Raw genomic sequence first — 21,477 nt, forward strand, 5'->3', positions numbered from 1 at the left:
CACACTCGCAGTCACGTTAAGATTTCTGGCCAATGGCGGAACATTAGTCGTTTGCCTCTGTAACCAGAACTGCCACGAATACATTATTTATAATAAACAAAATCGACTATTGCAGATAATACTTCTATTAAATGAAAAAGAAAGACCCAGAATCGTTTGGAAAACACAAGGTGAAAAAAATGCTTTGGAGGAGGTGCGCGCAAACCTGCTACCATTTTCTGCTCAGCTTAATAGCCTACGTCGCTATCAACTGCACTACAGCTTTCACATAGCAGCCAAGTCTCCGTACATGTTATAGACTGTCAAAAGGCTGTATCTGCAACTGTCATTATTTGATATTTAATGTTAAACTGACCAAATAGACGCGCTTTTGATAGATCACCATTGTGCCGTAGTACAGAAACGGTATAATGTCGTAGCAATCAATTTATAACACTAAAAACATCAAACAGGAAGTCTTTACCTACCGATATGTCGTTTCCGGTCATATTATTATAACGAACCGTAGTTAGAATGTCGCGTTTTTCGAGAGATCCTTATTTGCACATGATTTGAAACAGCTTATATTGGTTATAAATTTAGACAACATTATTGGAGTACAGCGACCAGCTGCTTTATTTAGAGTAAAACCAACAGCCGAGATCGCAATAATATTTGTTTATTTAGCGTTTTCGGCTTACGTTAAAGCCATCTTCAGAGTTTTTGGCCCCTATTTCTGGTGATGGCGTCTCTCCGGTTTCTCGTGATACCATGATCGTACGTTGTCAACCGAGGAGCCGCCAGCAACAGCCATAGCGGCCAAAAATTCTGAAGATGGTTTTAACGTAAGCCCAAACCGCTAAATAAGCAGATACAGAGGGGTCCAAAAAAATGTTTCCACTGTTTAAAAGTCCATAACTTGCAAACTAATTGACGGAGTTGTCTCATTTTTGGCGAAAGTGTAGCTTAAAGTCCAACTTAACGATATCGCTGGAGGTGTTCGAAATGGTCACCGTTAACATCCACACACAAACGATGCCGCCGAACTGCAGCACTACAACGTGTTCAGTTGGATATATGCACACGAATGTACGATGGATTCTCCAAGTTCATCCAATGTGCGTGGCTTTTGTCGATAAACGACGTCCTTTAGTGTTCCTCACAGGTAAAAGTCCAGAGGAGTTAGGTCTGCGGAAAGTGGATACTTCACAGCACCTCTACGGCATATATCTTCCTGCTAGATTTTCGCCGAGATACGCCCTAACACGATTTTGGTAGTGGGCTGGGGCACCATCTTGTTGAAGGTAAACTCTTCCGCCTCCATACAAGTCTCGGATGGTAGGTAAAATGGATTGGCCGGCTGGTGTGGCTGTGCGGTTCTAGACGCTTCAGTCTGGAACCGCGTGACCGCTACGGTCGCAGGTTCGAATCCTACCTCGGGCATGGATGTGTGTGATGTCCTTAGGTTAGTTAGGTTTAAGTAGTTCTAAGGTCTAGGGAACTTATGACCACAGATGTTAAGTCCCATAGTGCTCAGAGCCATTTGAACCATTAAAATGGATTTCTGAAGCTTCTGAAACTCATCGAATGTAAGCCTTGCGCCAGCCATGTTTACTCGAGTAACTAGGTGCAACTAAGAACAAAACACTGACTATCTGGCGACTGTCATCTGACAAAACAAAACAACGCAATACAACGCTTGTGTGGCGATTGCCGGAACTACAAACTATTACTCTGCCAAAGATGAGACAACTCCGTCAATTAGTTTGCCAGTTATGGACTTTTAAACAGTGGATACATTTTTTTTTTTTTTTGGACTCCTCTGTACTATTGCGATCTCGACTGTCTTCTTTTAACGTAAGCTTATAATCAAAGCACGTAGTCTATGACACAGATGTGATGTAGCGGCTCCGTTGTGCTTGTGGAGTAAAAATGATGTCGCATCTCATTGGCCACGGTCCTCTCCACGAGGCAAAAATCTGATATGGCAAAACACTTCATTTCCCGCTCCGCAGTGCAGTGGAACGTGGAATTCCACGCTGTGACGTCACCAGCTCTTCGACCGCGTGCATTTTCACGTCCCGGGAGAGAACAGCTTGGGGTAGCCACTAAAACTACTACCGAGCAGCAGACGCTAGGCGGGTACTCACATGGCGTTGAGCTCAGTGCTGCTGCGACAGGTGTTGGCGCAGGATTGTAGCGGGAGGCCGTGGTGGGCGAGGGGCTGGCGGGCGCACGCGCTCAGGCTGTCTGCAGAGCTGCTGACGCGTAGGCCGGGCTGTGAGCAGCTCAGCTCCAGCTCTGCAACACCACAGGGCGCCACACCTCACACCACCTGCTGCCGGCAGGGAAGCTACGCTATACACAGGAACGTACAACTGATCCCGTTATATGTCGATTCACAGCGGACGTCAACGACACGGAACAGAAGGTCATTACCATCAAATGGCTGTCTGTTCACACTAGACGGAACATCAACACACGGTCGAGTGACATTAATATGACCGCCGGCTACGTCCGACGTCGACATGCAATAACTCACGGACGGCACTTGGTAGCAATAGCATTGGAGTGTACCAGGTGTAGAAGTATGAAGTCGGATTTTGCATGGTACTACCAGCCATCAGCGTAGGTCCCGTCAGACCGCGTCTGCAGCGCCATCTGCATCTTGTAACGGCTAAAGACGAATGTCAAGACATAGAAAACCATGTTCCTTACGTGTCGAGTTTTGTGCCTACGAACTACGATTTGCGGGCAGAATTGGTTTTCTGTTATCATTTGAAGGAAACTGCTGCAGAATCCTATCGAATGCTTGTCGAAGCTTTCGGCGAACATGCTCTTGGGAAAACACGGTGTTTCGAATGGTTCAAACAATTCAAAAGTGGTGGTTTTGAAGTGAGAAACGACGAGAGTGGGAAGACAACGTATAGCAGGCCTTATTCCTCGTGCATCATTATACTTTGGAGACAAAACTGCAGTCAGAACAGTGGGTTTACCAAGAAGAAGACTCATCGGAAAAAACCGGAATTAGTTTTTTATCTAAGTCTCATTGCGCGTCACTGTTAGATTAGATTAGTACTTGTTCCATAGATCATGAATACGACACTTCGTAATGATGTGGAACGTGTCAGGTTAATAAAACGTGTCTATACAAGATATTACATTACACAAAATATTACATGACACTCAATTTTTTTTTGTTTTTGTTTTCGGTGGGGGAAGGGAAATTACCCATATTACTATGTACAAAAATTAATCTAATGAGTAGAAGGAGTTGCCATTAAGAAATTCTCTTAATTTCCTTTTAAATGGTATATGGTTATCTGTCAGACTTTCGATGCTATCAGGTAAGTGACCCAAGACTTTTGTGGCAGCATAATTTACCCCCTTCTCAGCTAAAGTTAGATTTAACCTTGAGTAGTGAAGATCATCCTTTCTCCTAGTGTTGTAGCCATGTACACTGCAATTACTTTTGAACTCGTTCGGATTGTTAATAACGAACTTCGTAAGTGAATATATATATTGTGAGGCTACAGTGAAGATCTCTAGTACTTTAAATAAGTGTCTGCAGGATGATCTTTTATGAGCTCCAGCAATTATTCTGATTACACGCTTTTGTGCAATGAATGCTCTTTTACTCAATGATGAGTTACCCCAGAAAATGATGGCATACGAAAGCAGAGAATGAAAATAGGCGTGGTAAGCTAATTTACTCAGATGTATATCGCCAAAATTTGCAATGATCGTAATAGCATAAGTAGGTGAACTCAAACGTTTCAGCAGATCCTCAGTGTGTTTTTTCCAGTTCAACCCCTCATCAATGCATACACCTAGAAATTTTGAATATTCTACCTTAGCTACCGATTTCTGATCGAAGTCTATATTTATTAATGGTGTCATTCCATTTACTGTGTGGAACTGTACATACTGTGTTTTTTCAAAGTTTAATGAGAGCCCATTTGCAGAAAATCACTTAATGATTTTCTGAAAAACATCGTTTACAATTTCACCAGTTAATTCTTGACTGTTGGGTGTGATAGCTATACTTGTATCATCGGCAAAAAGTACCAGCTTCGCATCTTCGTGAATATGGAATGGCAAGTCATTAATATATATTAAGAACAGCAGAGGACCCAAGACCAAAGCTTGCGGCACCCCATTCTTGTTTGTTCCCCGGTTTGAGAAATCACCAGTTTTTTGCATATTATGTGAACTGTTTATTTCACATTTCTGTGCTCTTCCAGTTAGGTATGATTTAAACCATTTGAGCACTGACCCACTCATACCACAGTACTTGAGCTTATCCAGAAGTATCCCATGATCTACACAATCAAAAGCCTTTGATCGATCACAAAAAATCCCAACGGGTGGCTTCCAGTTACTCAGAGCATTTAAGATTTCATTAGTGAAAGTATATATAGCATTTTCCGCTGAAAAACCCTTCTGGAAACCAAACTAACATTTTGTTAAAACTTTATTTTTACAAAGGTGTGAAGCTACTCTACAATACATTACTTTTTCAAGAATTTTGGATAAGGCAATCAGAAGAGAGATTGGGCTGTAGTTGTTGACATCAGACGTCAATACCTTCAAGAGGATGCTGGAGCAGAACTAGTAAAGATTATCGCGGAAAAAATACTCTCGCACCAGGACTAAGCAACTCTTCAGACATCAGCCGATGCAATAGGGAAAGTGCACGAGTTTGGGTTCGAAGTAGTTAACAGCTCATTCAGTCCCCTTGATTCAATTCCGTGTAAACTTCTCTATGTCAGAAGATGAGTTTAACGGGAAAATTCTCTCTGAATAAAAAGATGCTGTAAACGAGAATTCTGTAAAAATTGGAAATACATTTCTTTTCTAAGGAAATTAATAAAAAATGTAATCCTCCGTGAACCAAGTGCATTAATTTTAATGGAGATTCTGTTAGAAATAAATATTCACTTTTTCAAATAAATGTTATTTAGCTACTAAATGTTTAACCAACGTTATCAGTGCATCCTCTCAGAATGCTCTTCAGCACCGGTAAAGATTCTGTTGATAAGGATCTGTCGGATCCATTTCATGTAATAAAGTCTCGATGTTCACCTATTCCTGTGTTTTCTTGCTTCAAGCTGGCTGCCTACATGCAACGGTGACTACCCCCAAGAGAGAAAAGTGTCGTTGCTCACAGTTGTTACATTTATATTGTATGTACCTACATTCTTTCCTGTCTCCTAATACTGTGATTAAATCCAAAATGTATGGCTATGTTTGATCTGAATGTGTATTCTTCAAGTGTGGCGGAAATCTGTAGTCTGCTTTAACAGTTTTGCCAACTTGTGAATGTAAGCAGAAGAGCGGAGAGGCTTAATAATGTCGACACGGCAGGTTCCTGGTGTGGCATGCACAGTTATGTTGACGAGGGACGCGTCGTGTCTCTCTGGACAGGTATTCCTTCCACATTTTTTTTTCAAAGCGGAACCACTAGTCAGTGTCCGTAGTCAAGTTCTCTTTTGGCAGGACCAGCTAATGACAGGCGCTTTTTGGTACACATTCTGTCATGCTATAGCTACAGGTATTGTACTGTTTTATAAGTGAGCTATGATGGTGTCTGATAACTTTGTTTCAGTTTTTGGATGTTTGTGGAAATTATTATAGTATTTCAACTGTAATTGTATGTGTGCTCGAATAATAGCTATTTCTGTACTTCGTGTGTAGATCGAATTGCTACCACTTGTAGTGGTAGCAGAAGGAAACCATCTCCTTGCTCAGCGATTAATAATGTAAATTCACTGCCAACGATTTGTGAGAAATCGGAAGTGGATTCACCAAGACGAAAACTCATCGGAAAAAACCGGAATTAGTTTTTTATCTAACATAAGTCCCATTGCGTGTAGTTTGGTGAATCAGAGGGTACCCCCGATCATGTGGTCTACGAGTGCCCCCTCTTCAATGATGTTGCATCCACATTACGTGACCAATTACCTGACCGCGACGCATACCAGTTACTACGACAAGAAGACACTTTTCAAACTCTCAACAAATTAGCAGACGAGGTATCACGAAAAGTGTTAAAGGGATACCTGAGGGGCATAAATTAACTTAAAAAATTGAGACATAACAAATACTGAATGCGCTCCCTACTCCTATGCCGCCTACACGTGAATAGGCCGACTTTCCTCGTAGTCTGGAATCTGCCGCGTACAGGACAAGGGGGAGTGGGGAACAACGTCACCGATACTAGACAGAAGCACCGGACTTGACTTAGCTTAGAACTACTTAGTAGGACTTAGATTAGGAAATTAGTTATTAGGAACCTGCAGCGAATAACATCTTTGGCCTGCCCAGTGTCAGGGGCACGCCCATCGGGATTAGTTCGATGGGCTAGGCAATAAAGTAGGTTTATATATCTCTGACACAACTGTGACGCTGCAGGCAGTAGAGTTTAGTCAAGATATTATACATTAAATATTAATAATAATAATAGTAGAAATTTAGCTGCCCATTGTTAACAGTTATAGCTGTAGCTCACAAATTAATTAAACCCATAACTAGCTGCAATTGATGTTTGAACAAATCAGGACCCACTAATTATATAAGGAAGTGTGTAATGTTTGTATAATTACTATTATTATTGAAATAGAGAATTTTTTTTAAAAAAAAGAAAAAAATCGGAAGTTCGTGCCTTTGTTGAGCCACATGCTTACATGGGCAGTTCTCGATATTGAGCCTTGGGCTTATAAATTAATAAAAGATACTCAGGCCTTCAGCACCAGTTCGATAAACGTGTGAATTTCCGAATTAAAATTTCTTTTATGATGAAATAGAAGGGTCATTTCTTGTCGACGCAACTAATACGTTCATCTACGTGCTTCTCTGGTGTACATGGCGTCATATTCTCATAAACTAATGAACACTGACTCAGTTTTATACGTCGAGCGAGTACATAAACAGTGGTGATAAAAGATATGGCTCTGAGCACTATGGGACTTAACATCTATGGTCATCAGTCCCCTAGAACTTAGAACTACTTAAACCTAACTAACCCAACGACATCACGCAACACCCAGTCATCACGAGGCAGAGAAAAATCCCTGACCCCGCCGGGAATCGAACCCGGGAACCCGCCCGCGGGAAGCGAGAACGATACCGCACGACCATGAGCTGCCACCAAAATACACATCGAATTACCATGAATAATGCAGTCTAGGAATATCTTTGGCATTCAAAACAGCTTCAATTCGCCTCCGTATGGGTAAATACAGGTCCTTTACGGTAATCAAGGGAATCTTATATCATTCTTCTTACAAAATAGTGGAAAATTCAGGTAATGATGATAGAGGTGGATAGCGATCATGCACACTTCTTTCCAAAGTAGTCCACAAAGACTGAAAATATTGAATGATAGTTAAATGAAACCTTTAGCTCCGACAGGTGTTGTTGATATACCTCGATAGGGGCAGCTGAAAATGTGTGCCCCCACCGGGACTCGCACTCGGGATCTCCTGCTTCCACGGCAAACGTTCTATCCATCTGAGCCACCGAGGACAGCTGAAGAGCGTGACTGCAGGGACTTATCGCTTGCACGCTTCCCGTGAGACCCACATGCGTGCAAGGGATAAACCCCTGCAGTCGCGCCATTCATCTGTGTCCTCGGTGGCTCAGATAGAGCGTCTGCCATGCAAGCAGGAGATCCCGAGTTCGAGTCCCGGTCGGGGCACATATTTTCAGCTGCCCCTATCGAGGTATATCAACAACACCTGTCGGCAGCTGAGGGTGTCAATTAATTATCATTTATTCTAAAGAAGCTGCACGGTCATCAATGGTATCTGTTCATTCGAGAACAGTTACTATCTTCACATATATATGAATAATATTGAGATCTGATGACTGTGGAAGCTAGGTGAGATGCTACACTTCATTCTCGTCTGCAAAACCAGTCCTGGACGATGCAAGCTGTGTGAACAGAAGCCCTGTCGTCTTTGAACACAGCATCACTTTTGAGGAACAAACCCACATGAGCCTCGGCAGTAATGCGACCCTGCAGACTAACCATGGCAACCATATAACTCCACGATATGGCTGCCCAAATTGTTCAAAAATGGTTCAAATGACTCTCAGCACTATGTGACTTAACTTCTGAGGCCATCAGTCGCCTAGAACTTACAACTACTTAAACCTAACTAACCTAAGGACATCACACACATCTATGCCCGAGACAGGATTCGAACCTGCGACCGTAGCGGTGGCTCGGTTCCAGACTGTAGCGCCTAGAACCGCACGGCCACTCCCACCGGCGCCCAAATTGTCAACGATGCCCAGTCATGTACCACTCTTGGGACGTAAACTCGGCCAGGAGCTGAAAGTAGTTTGAAACAAGCCTCATCTGAGCTAACGACAGTCTTCCATTGCTCCATAGTCCAGTTTATATGGCTCCGGCACCATACTTTCCTGTTACGGGCATTTTGCATCACAGATGAATGGTTTTGGAATTTCAACACGCCCTGCAATTCCCTGCTCCTCCAGCTCCATTCGTGTTATTTTCGTATTGACAGATCGAAAGAGCGACATTCACTTTTGCAGTGATTTAGCAGCTGTCGTTTTCTTATTTTTCGTCACAGCCATCTTCAGTGACCGTCCGTCAAAATCACTCAACACACACTTCCGTCCGCGTGTTGACTTAGCGGATGACGTTTTTCCGCCTTTTCTTTAAGAGGTATGTATCTTCGATACGGCGCCTCTTAAAACACCAAATCCCTCGGCTACCTGGTTACGGAAGCACCCATCATACGAGCATAACAAATTTTTCCACGTTCCAGTTCACTTAGCTCCTATGTAATGCACTCAAAACTACACAAAACATCAATAAAACTTTCTCGGTTTTCAAGCCGCGTCAATTCGAATAAAATCCTCGAGCTTTCGATGACCATCTCCGCCATCGTCTTCAGGAGTTCACTGACTGCCGAGGCTGATACGATTTCTCGCTTATATAGGCATGATGACAGGGGCAGGCGCCACGTTTGAAACTGCCGTTCCCGCGTCGCGCATCTGTCTTTGCTTTCTTTCGATGTTCAACGCCCGCCCCCATGCCCTGCTGAGTGTGTACCCCTGGTCTCTGTTGAAACTGTTATTGTTTAAACGAATCTCGGCAGCTTCCTTTATAACGGAGTCCCAATATGTAGATGCATGAGCCAACACTTTTGTATTTTCGAATTGTATTATGTCCGTTTTCTAGGCAATGCTCCGCTATGGCCGACGTGTCAAGCTCCCTTTGTTTTATACGGTGCTTGTGCTCAGAACAACGCTCCGCAACCGTGCGAATTGTTTGTCCGTTATACATGCTGCCACATTCACAGGGTACACCATACACGCCAGACAGGGGTACACACTCAGCAGGGCATGGGGGCGGGCGTTGGACATCGAAAGAAAGCAAAGACAGATGCGCGACGCGGGAACGGCAGTTTCAAATATGGCGCCTGCCCCTGGCGCCACGTGACGTCACCGGTGCTGCCAAGGGCAATACCTCTGCTAGCTGCCCGCGTCGATTTACGCACGCGCGTGCCACATGGGTCTATCTGATTGGCTGCTGATGTCATCATGCCTATATAAGCGAGAAACCGTAGCAACCCCGGCAGTTACACCGGACGCTACACCGGCGCCTGACGTGGAAGGCGCACATCAGGGAAGTAAGGGGTGCTTGGCAGATTGCGCTTGTTGTCCCCCTTACTCAACCCAGCCAAGACCCTGTCCCCACACTGTGGCATAACTCTGTACCTGACACTAATCGGGCCTGTGTTAGAGTACGCTGCTGTGGTGTGGGGCAACGCGGCCGACTCGTCCATCGCAAAGCTGCAGACGGTCCAAAACAAGGCGCTTAGGCTAGTGCTTCACCTGCCACGAGACTTCAGCACTGGAGAACTCCACAGAGTAGCAGGAGTCCCGCTGCTCAAACACCGATTCCGGCAGCCGGCGCATCGTTTTTACGCGGCCACCCGGATGTCGGAGAACGACCTTATACGCAACTTGGGGAACCAAGTGCACTGGCGCCCGACCACAAAATGGCCAGACCTGTTGCTGGAGTAAAGGCACGCCGCAACATGAGCCAGATGAAGTAAAAGAAGAAACGTAACCGTGAGGAAGATTCCCACGAGAGGACAACTTCCAACAAACCCAGGAAGAAGTAGGAAAGGCGTGATCCGCTCACCCTACAACACACCAGAGTACGAAGCTCCGTGAATCTGCGTAGCGTAGCCCCGGCAGTCAGTGAACTCCTCGACGACGATGGCGGAAATGGTCCTCGAAAGCTCGAGGATTTTACTCGAACAGACGTGGCTTGAAAACCGAGAACGTTTATTCATGTATGCCGTCGCTAAAGACTCCGAGGATACACAGAACATCGTTCTGAACACGAATGAGCACCGAGCGAGGTGGCGCAGTAGTTGGCCCACTGGAGTCGCATTCGGGAGGACGGCGGTTCAAACCAACGTCCGGCCATCCTGATTTAGTTTTTCCGTGATTTATCTAAATCGCTTCAAACAAATGCTGGGATGGTTCCTTTGAAAGGGCACGGCCGACTTCCTTCCCGATCCTTCCCTAATAAGATGGGATCGATAACCTCGCTGTTTGGTCCCCTTCCCGAAACAAACCGACCACGACTGACACCTACAACGTAATGAGGACATCGCACAGGTGCCGTTAGTGGTCAAATACAAGAGCGCAACCTGTAAGTAAGCTTTGCTATCATCTGCATTTCAAAATGGTTCAAATGGCTCTGAGCACTATGGGACTTAACATCAATGGTCATCAGTCCCCTAGAACTTAGAACTACTTAAACCTAGCTAACCTAAGGACATCACACAACACCCAGCCATCACGAGGCAGAGAAAATCCCTGACCCCGCCGGGAATCGAACCCGGGCGCGGGAAGCGAGAACGCTACCGCACGACCACGAGATGCGGGCCATCTGCATTTATGTTCAAACATGCATTTCTCGCGGTGTTTCCATATTTTTGCCCACCCCACGTATAGTAAATGAGCGTGTCTGCTATTCAAAGGAAAGGACGTCCCGTCGACATTAAGATTATTATAGACAAGTCACCAGCGCGAATTGCACAAAGATGGTGAATGAGATCGGATCAGGTCTTGATACAGGAAACGACCCGAGATTCGCTTAATTGAAAATGGTTCCATTTGTTCATGCGGATCGCACCTCGCGAATAAGAGGGTTGGGTTGGGTTGTTTGAGGGAAGAGACCAAACTGCGAGGTCATCGGTCTCATCGGATTAGGGAAGGACGGGGAAGGAAGTCGGCCGTGCCCTGAACCATCCCGGCATTTGCCTGGAGCGATTTAGGGAAATTACGGAAAACCTAAATCAGGATGGCCGGACGCGGGACTGAATCATCGTCCTCCCGAGTGCGAGTCCAGTGTGCTAACCACTGCGCCACCTCGCTCGGTCGCGAATAAGAATGCAGCGTCTTAACCACTGCAGCAACTCGTTCGACATCTCTGCCATTAGCTTCAAAGATGCACTGTAGTTAGGCCAGCCTCTCCCACGGCTTATCCAGAACTGCAGGCTTTTTTTTTTCTTTTTTGAAGCGTGACAAAATGTGTCCTGGGTACGCATCGATAGACTCACAGAGTTCTCGCCACATAAGCACAAAATAGCTTTGCCCGTTCGTGATTAGAATACACGACATTAAGGGACAGAAAGCATGGTTGCGTCGCTTGTTTCAGACCTCTTTCACTGGAGGTGAATATATCATCCCGTTTCTTGGATCGTAAAAGAAATTCAGAGCAGCTATATCGTTCTTTACCAGTGTGGTACAGTGTATGGTAAATAACGTTTTTATCACACCACTGCCTTTTAAAAACTTCAAGATATCGCCTCTCATAAATACCTATTGTATGGTTCATTTATTATTCGAGTATTAAAAGCACTTAAAGAATATTTGTCATTTAATCAGAACAGAAGTTATATATCCGAAGATTAATAGATTCTTCGTTGCTCATTTGTAGACCTAATTCGTATATAAGAAAGAAAATCATAAAACACAATGCGGGACATCCACAGTTTTGAACTTTTAACTTCCGCAAGTTATATTCACAATAATTTGTGGAAATAGTGGAATATTTACTTTTTACATTAAATTAGTTAAAAATTTTTGAAACCTTTCCCAAAATTGAATGGTCTCTTTCTTCTGGCTCTCTCACAAATAATGTGGGAGGGCTGTTTTCTAGCTCAAGCAGCGTGGCTGCAAAATTGAGAGACCCCCCCACCCCCCGGAATAGAGATGAACGGAATTTTTGCTTCCTGTATGGCATGTGTCAGTGAAAGGCAAAAGTTCTACATCTTAATATTCGAAATATTAGGCAATCTGGAATTATTCGATTATATGAAACCATGGAGACGTGTATGCTAATGAACTTTTTTATAATTTGTTTCTATGAGTGAAATTTTTGGGTAATTTCAGATTACTTATTTACATAAATATAAGCAATATATTCAGTATATTTCAGAATCTAGTTCTCAACTGAGCGATGTGATATTATAAGTAGTCAGCAGACTTAGCAGAACAACTATTTCATTGGCATCTAGTTACTTTTTAATCGATTTCAAGCATTGATTCTTAGAAGCAACGCAGCTACTGCTCCATCATACAAAATTATGAGAAAGTTGAATGAGAATAATTAAAGTAATTATAAATAAACATGCAAGATAGCGAGTTAGAAAATACATTAGAAAAAAGAAATTAACCAATTCTTAGAAAGACAAATCTGTTCTTCACAATGTAAAGAACTTCTAAGCACTAGAGTGAGCCAGATCATCTTAATTCTGCTAACTATTATGACGGCTTCAATCGTCTGTAAGTGGTATGTAATATTTTTTTAATGATGTCTTCATAGTCACACGTCATGCTTTCTCAGTACACACACTCTAATCGCCTTAAGGTTAATAAACGGTGACATTATTCCACATTGTGTCCATCTATCGTTCTTGTTGTTGTGTTTACTGCCAAGAGAAAAAAGCATTATGTAGCAGTTTCTTAGAATTACGTAACTATCAATGATCTAGCACGAATTTAAAATGATGTAAATATCAGATAGCTGAGTAAACAAAGCACAAAAATTAGAGTGTCAAGCGAAAACTGACATACTAATCATCACCAACGAGGCCACAGAGTTCGGTGTTAACATCAATTCAAGAATAATTATCAGCATTGCTGGAAACGATGTAGAAGAAAAAACTCCTTTGATTACCTTGGAAGCGTAGTTGTGAAAACAGGCAAAGAGGGGGCAGTTAAAAGGCGGATACAGAAAGCTAATGGCGTATTCATCCACCCATGAAAACATAGAAAAATAGTAATCAAGAACATACTATACAACATTTATGCAAAATGTATGCTACTCTATGGGCACAAAACGTCGAAACGTCCTGCCAGGTTAAAACTACACTCCTGGAAATTGAAATAAGAACACCGTGAATTCATTGTCCCAGGAAGGGGAAACTTTATTGACACATTCCTGGGGTCAGATACATCACATGATCACACTGACAGAACCACAGGCACATAGACACAGGCAACAGAGCATGCACAATGTCGGCACTAGTACAGTGTATATCCACCTTTCGCAGCAATGCAGGCTGCTATTCTCCCATGGAGACGATCGTAGAGATGCTGGATGTAGTCCTGTGGAACGGCTTGCCATGCCATTTCCACCTGGCGCCTCAGTTGGACCAGCGTTCGTGCTGGACGTGCAGACCGCGTGAGACGACGCTTCATCCAGTCCCAAACATGCTCAATGGGGGACAGATCCGGAGATCTTGCTGGCCAAGGTAGTTGACTTACACCTTCTAGAGCACGTTGGGTGGCACAGGATACATGCGGACGTGCATTGTCCTGTTGGAACAGCAAGTTCCCTTGCCGGTCTAGGAATGGTAGAACGATGGGTTCGATGACGGTTTGGATGTACCGTGCACTATTCAGTGCCCCTCGACGATCACCAGTGGTGTATGGCCAGTGTAGGAGATAGCTCCCCACACCATGATGCCGGGTGTTGGCCCTGTGTGCCTCGGTCGTATGCAGTCCTGATTGTGGCGCTCACCTGCACGGCGCCAAACACGCATACGACCATCATTGGCACCAAGGCAGAAGCGACTCTCATCGCTGAAGACGACACGTCTCCATTCGTCCCTCCATTCACGCCTGTCGCGACACCACTGGAGGCGGGCTGCACGATGTTGGGGCGTGAGCGGAAGACGGGCTAACGGTGTGCGGGACCGTAGCCCAGCTTCATGGAGACGGTTGCGAATTGTCCTCGCCGATACCCCAGGAGCAACAGTGTCCCTAATTTGCTGGGATGTGGCGGTGCGGTCCCCTACGGCACTGCGTAGGATCCTACGGTCTTGGCGTGCATCCGTGCGTCGCTGCGGTCCGGTCCCAGGTCGACGGGCACGTGCACCTTCCGCCGACCACTGGCGACAACATCGATGTACTGTGGAGACCTCACGCCCCACGTGTTGAGCAATTCGGCAGTACGTCCATCCGGCCTCCCGCATGCCCACTATACGCCCTCGCTCAAAGTCTGTCAACTGCACATACGGTTCACATCCACGCTGTCGCGGCATGCTACCAGTGTTAAAGACTGCGATGGAGCTCCGTATGCCACGGCAAACTGGCTGACACTGACGGCGGCGGTGCACAAATGCTGCGCAGCTAGCGCCATTCGACGGCCAACACCGCGGTTCCTGGTGTGTCCGCTGTGCCGTGCGTGTGATCATTGCTTGTACAGCCCTCTCGCAGTGTCCGGAGCAAGTATGGTGGGTCTGACACACCGGTGTCAATGTGTTCTTTTTTCCATTTACAGGAGTGTATGTGCTGGACTGCGACTCGAATCTGGCAACTTGAAAGGTTACGTAATTAAGTTTTTGTTTGTTCTTAGGCGCATATCTGCATTTCTGGTGCACACTGAAATCCTCAGGTTCGCAGTTTCGATGCCCGCCGCTAGAGCAGCCACAACAAAAGGGCACTGGTCCCCCCCCCCCCCCCCACCCCCAATTTTCAATGTGGTGATCCATTTTACTTTCACTCCTCCAGCAAGGTACTACGGTACTGGAGGCGTGGAAATTGCACTGCGTATTTCAATTGCAGACATGTACCTGTAAATAAACAAGACTTCGTTAGGTAGCTTTACTTTTTCAAAGCGTTAATTAAAACCTTATAGCTCCCCCTCGTATACAAGCAAGACTCTTGACCAGCTCTCTCTGCTCCACTTCTGCCTGTATTTATCTTATACTTTCCAAAGTTCATACATGTTCTCCTAGATACCTTGCCGTCTAGCACGTGTACAACGAAGAGCACTGTGCAGAAATGACGTAGCCATAAGATAGGAAATTGTTTCTAGAATCAGCCTTTCACTCTACAGTGGAGTGTGAGTTGCTTTGTCTGTGGGTCGGACCAAGACTCGAACCCGAAACCTTGCCTCTGGAGGCAATGCTCTTTCCAACTGTCAAGGCACGATTCACGAGCCTATGGAAAATCACTGAACGTATCACCCACGTTTCATACATGTATCTGATGATGCGACAGAAGAAGAAAGATCAATCGATGTAGAAGAGGTTGGGGATTCAGTATTAGAATCACAATTTGAAATAGGACTGGAAGATTTCAAATAAGGCAGAAGGGATGGAGAGCATTCCATAGGAATTTGTAAAAGCGCTGGGGGAAGTGGCAACAAAACGACTATTCACGTTGGTGTGTAGAATGTATGAGTCTGGTGACATACCATCAGACTTTCGGAAAATTAACATCCACACAGTTCCGAACATAACAATAGCCGAAAAGTGCGAGAATTTTCGCACAATCAGCTTAACAACCCATGCATCCAAGTTGCTGACGAGCACAGTATACAGAAAAATGGAAAAGAAAATTTATGATGTGTTAGATGACGATCAGTCTGACTTTAGGAAAACTAAAGGCAACAGAGAGGCGGTTCTAACGTTGCAGTTGCTAATGGAAGCAAGACTGAAGAAAAGTCAAGGGACGTTCACAGGTTTTGCCGACCTGGAAAAAGCATTCGACAATGTAAAATAGTGTAAGATGTTCGAAATTCTGAGAAAAATAAGGGTAAGCACTGGGGAAAAACGGGTAATATACATCATGTACAAGAATCAAGAGGGAACAATAAGAGTGGAAAACCAGGAACGAAGTGCTGTGATTAAAAAGGGTGTGAGACAGGGACGTAGTCATTCACCCCAATGTTCAATCTAACCGTCAAAGCAGCAGTCATGATAATAAAAGAAAGGTTCAAAAGTGGGATTAAAATCAAGATAAAATGATGTCAACGATAAGATTCGCAGATTACACTGTTATCGTCTGAAGGTGAAGACAAATTACAATATCTGTTGAATGGAATGAACAGTGTAATCAGTACAGAATCTGGACTGAGAGTGAACTGAAGAAAGACGAAAGTAATGAGAAGTAGGAGAAATGAGAATGATGATAACCTTAACATCAGAGTTGGTGATCACAAAGTAGATGGAGTTAGGGAAATCTGCTGCCTAGGCAGCAAAATTACTCATGGCGGACGGAGAAACGAGGACACAAAAACAGACTAGTACTGGCAGAATGGGCATTCCTGGCAAAGAGAGGTCTATTAGTGTCGAAGAGGAAGAAATTTCTGAGAATGTACGTTTGGAGCACGGTATTGTGTCGCAGTGAGAGACAAACTGTGGGAAAACCGGGACAGAAGGGAATGGAAGCATTTCAGATGTGGTGCTACAGAATAATGTTGCCCTGGTAAGGAAAGGAATTAGAAGGTTCTGCGCAGAATCGGAGAGGAAAGGAATATGTGGAAAATATTCTCAAAAATAAGGGACAGGATGATAAGACCTCTGTCAGGGAATAACTTCCTGGAGGGTGCTTTAAAGGGTAAAAACTGTAGAGGATGACAGAGATTGGAATACAACTAGCAAATAATTGAGGATGTAGGTTGTAATTGCTACTCTGAAATGAAAAGGTTGGCACAGGCGAGGAATTCGTGACAGGCCGCGTAAAACCAGTCAAAAGAGTTATGAAGCAGAAGAAAAACCTGTGGTCTTCTCACATCTTTTATGTCAGATGGTTAGATGTGGTTTCATATCCAGCCAAGTAGAAAACTATTGACGAATGATCAGCCAGTCTAGAGACGAAAAAGTTAAAATGCGATCGATAGAAGAAACACTAAGAGACTGATATGGTACTGCTGAGCAGTGAGAACATGTTGGACTGGATTGTAAGGCTTATGAGAACGTGAGGGAAAACTAGGAAACACATGGAAACGCATCGTTGAGGGAGAATTGCTAGAGGATGGGAAGAACTTGCAGAAAGGTACAGGAGTTGGTTAAGACAGAAGCAAGTGCCTGATCTTTTGTAGATATAAGTATTCCTATAAAAGCAAAAGGAGACGATGAGGATGCGACACACTTGACAATCTCAGAAGGGCTCTGCAGCACGAGGGACAGAAAAATGAGGACTAACAAATTAGATGCAGTAATGAAATAAACTCGCTTCCAAACTGGCGATAAAATCACTGATGCATGTGGTTTAGTTACTAGTGACGTTAATCTTCTTTCCCATTTCCCAAAACAGCAGAATGATGACTTGGCTCACCCTTGCGCCCTCCGTCCGTCCGTCCGTGTTGTGTGTGTGTGTGTGTGTGTGTGTGTGTGTGTGTGTGTGTGTGTGTGCTGATCTGACCTGATATCTGATGCGCCGGATTGTCCGTGCCTTTCTCCAGGCTGTCAGCGTTTGCCCAGGACCCTTCGCTGCAGAGCATTGATGCTTTCAGACTGTCCAATGCCAGGCGCTCAGGGTATACCATACGCTAAAAATGACGTTCCATGCAGTTCACATTACCATAAAACAAATGCAATACGAACTAGCATGCAGTTCACAACAAAGGAAAAAAAGTAATTTTGAAAAAGTTATGTCACTCACATATAATGAAACAATAAAAGTATGAAAATCTAATTCTATGGTGCAGTAAGAATCATTGAAATTACGTAACTATGAACCCATGAAGTAAAACACTGTAGCTCATCGAACTGTTTAAGAAACATCCGTTTTATACTACGGCTCTACTCAATCATTTTCGATGTACACTACTGGCCATTAAAATTGTTACACCGCGAAGATGACGTGCTACAGACGTGAAATTTAACCGACAGGAAGAAGATGTTGCGATATGCAAATGATTAGGTTTTCAGAGGATTCACACAAGGTTCGCGCCGGTGGCGACACCTACGACGTGCTGACATGAGGAAAGATTCCAACCGATCTCTCATACACAAACAGCAGTTGACCGGCGTTGCCTGGTGAAACGTTGTTGTGATGCCTCGTGTAACGAGGAGAAATGCGAACCATCACGTTTCCGACTTTGATAAAGGTCGGATTGTAGTCTATCGCCATTGCGGTTTATCATATCGCGACATTGCTGCTCGCGTTGGTCGAGATCCAATGACTGTTAGCAGAATATGGAATCGGTGGGTTCAGGAGGGTAATACGGAACGCCGTGATGGATCCCAACGGCTTCGTATCACTAGCAGTCGAGATGACAGGCGTGTAACGGGTCGTGCAGCCACGTCTCGATCCCTGAGTCAGCAGATGGGGACGTTTGCAAGACAACAACCATCTGCACGAACAGTTCGACGACGTTTGCAGCAGCATGGACTATCATCTTGGAGACCATGGCTGCGGTTACCCTTGATGCTGCATCACAGACAGGAGCGCCTGCGATGGCGTACTCAACGACGAACTGGATGAATTCGCATTCTGTTTACTGCATCATGATGGTCGCATCCGTGTTTGGCGACATCGCGGTGAACGCACATTGCAAGCGTGTATTCGTCATCGCCATACTGGCGTATCACCCTTCGTAATGGTATGGGGTGCCACTGGTTACACGTCTCTGCCACCTCTTGTTCGGATTGACGGCACTTTGAACAGTGGACGTTACATTTCAGATGTGTTACGACCCGAGGCTCTACCCTTCATTCGATCCCGATCCCTGCGAAACCCTACATTTCAGTAGGATAATACACGACCGCATGTTGCAGGTCCTGTACGGGCCTTTCTGGATACAGAAAATGTTCGACTGCTGCCCTGGTCAGCACATTCTCCAGATCTCTCACCATTTGAAAACGTCTGGTCAATAGTGGCCGAGCAACTGGCTCGTCACAATACGCCAGTCACTACTCTTGATGAACTGGGGTACCGTGTTGAAGCTGCACGGGCAGCTGTACCTGTACACGCCATCCAAGCTCTGTTTGACTCAATGCCCAGGCGTATCAAGGCCGTTATTTACGGCCAGAGGTGGTTGTTCTGGGTACTGATTTCTCAGGATCGATGCACTCAAATTGCGTGAAAATGTAATCACATGTCAGTTCTAGTATAATATATTTGTCAAATGAATACCCGTTTATCATCTGCATTTCTTCTTGTTGTAGAAATTTTAATGGCCAGTAGTGTAAAAAGGATTTATACGCTACAGGCAGCCCTCCTAAGAGAGAGATAAACTATTTCATGCAGAGGTTCTTTAAAAATCTAAAAATACTTATAATAAAGAAATATTATGAGAATATTACTAGACCTGAGACAAATCGAAATATAGCTACATGCACATAGACAAATATAAATTAGATGCATTGCACATAATTAGAAAACATTTGGGAGCAGATTCATACATGTGCGTACAAAGAGGTAAATGAACATGTTCTGGCTCATATAGCGTGACTGTAGCAATATACGGGGTGTTTCTATAAGGACTTAACAACTTTGAAAATACATGTAGATTTATTCATATCAATTATACACATGGTTTTGGCGTCTTTTTCTAGCACAGTTCATCACGTTTTTATCTTATAGCTAGAAAAGGTGAATGCGACTTCCATTGTATATGTGGCACTCACCCATTCTGAAGCCGATTTCTCGCCGAAACTCCTTGCAGCATGTCAGGCGTAACTCGTTCAATTGTCGTGTAGATTCTTACACTGAACTCTGCTAAGGAAACCGATACGGATTCGTACCAATACGGTATCTTTGATGAATGTCCACAAGAAGAAGCAAAAGGTGTTGCATCCGGTAAACGCCCTGGAAATCAGTTACTGAGGAAACGCCGCACGTCGGCAAGATAGCGTGTTAATGAGCCATCTTGCATGAAGTGTTCCCCAGCATTCTTGGTCAGCCTTGTCAATCAGCGGCATTAAAAAAATTTTGAGCTTATCTTAATACGCTATTTCGTTGGTTGTTTTCTCTTGGAGAAAGTAAAGACTTTAAACTTTGTTCTTGCTCAGTGCAAAAAAGATGTTACTTTCGGACTATCACGAACATGTTCCAGGTTTGTTGAGGATCTTCACTGCCCTAAATCCTACAGTTGTGTGAATTAACTTTACCTACCTCTTAAGTGAAGAGCCAACCCATCACTACAGCTTCCAATGAAATCTTCGTCTTTATCCAATAGATGTAACACATCCCCACAGAAGTCATTAAAGCAACCTTTAATGTTTCTTTTAGTTCTTGCAGCACTGCCAGTTTTAACGGCTTAAGAAGAAAATGTCTTTTTAACACTCGCCAAATAGCCACTTGTGGGACGCCAAGCTCGCGATAAGCACGCCATGTCGATTTTGTAAGACTGTTAGTAACTCCGGGCCCCGCTTCTTGTTCTACGACGTTAGACACACGTGGTCGGCCTGAGGATTTTTTACGTCTCACAGAGCACTGATACAGTTGATAAATGGCAGGTCCACTGGAAGGATCTGTACCTAACTTGGTACGAAAATTGCTTTGCACAGTTATCGCAGAGTTTGATTCTTCAAATCAAAACACAGAACGAACACGCTCGAGACAAATGAGGACAGCTGTCTTCGCTACAACTGTCGCTAGAGCTTGCGGTAGTGTGATTCGTACCAACATATTATGTGAGCCAAAACTAATCTAAGTCTATAAGTCATCTGAATAAGTTTAACAAATTATCAAAACTGTAAAACCTTCGAGAAAATTCCTTTATTTCTATGAAGAATTGTCTTCTCATGCAGGGACAATTCTATTACGTCTAACAGCTTAAATCAAAACAGAAAACTGATACAAGTTGTCAACAGGGATCCGTATATTTATAGAGAGTAACTACAACACAATTTCATAATTTTCACATTCAAAAGATTCGAGTGAAACACACAAACTTAGATCAGTTAATTGTTTTAATTTGAAACACTTTCGCAGTAGATTGATTGATTTCCTTAATTCAGAGAGGGCGGAAGAATATAATCGACAGTGTGTTCGGTTGCTGCAGCTTGAAATTCTACGTCTTGCTTCCGAGATACTCAGAGACTTCCGCTGTTATGCATACGTCCATTTCCGTCCGGTGATGGTTAAAATGTGCATCGTACAAACGCATTTAGAGAAGGGTGTAATAAAGCGGTACCGACAAACGTCGAGTAGTTGTAGAGGGTGTACTGAGGAATAAATTGAAGATAGGATCCTATG

General features: G+C 44.1%; 1 protein-coding gene across 1 annotated transcript in view; it reads right to left on the reverse strand.

Annotated features, from left to right (window-relative positions):
• The window catches only part of LOC124593984 (cyclic nucleotide-gated cation channel beta-3), a 177,716-nt gene that overhangs the window by 67,978 nt on the left and 88,261 nt on the right, over window positions 1-21,477 (reverse strand). The window contains exons 2-3 of the mRNA XM_047132335.1: window positions 17,695-17,821; window positions 2,130-2,280 (exon numbers count right to left, since the gene is read on the reverse strand). Of these exons, the coding sequence (XP_046988291.1) occupies window positions 2,130-2,280; window positions 17,695-17,821 (278 nt within the window). The remainder of the gene's footprint in view (window positions 1-2,129; window positions 2,281-17,694; window positions 17,822-21,477) is intronic.

The sequence above is a fragment of the Schistocerca americana genome, chromosome 2, assembly GCF_021461395.2.
Source record: "Schistocerca americana isolate TAMUIC-IGC-003095 chromosome 2, iqSchAmer2.1, whole genome shotgun sequence".
NCBI lineage: Eukaryota > Metazoa > Arthropoda > Insecta > Orthoptera > Acrididae > Schistocerca > Schistocerca americana.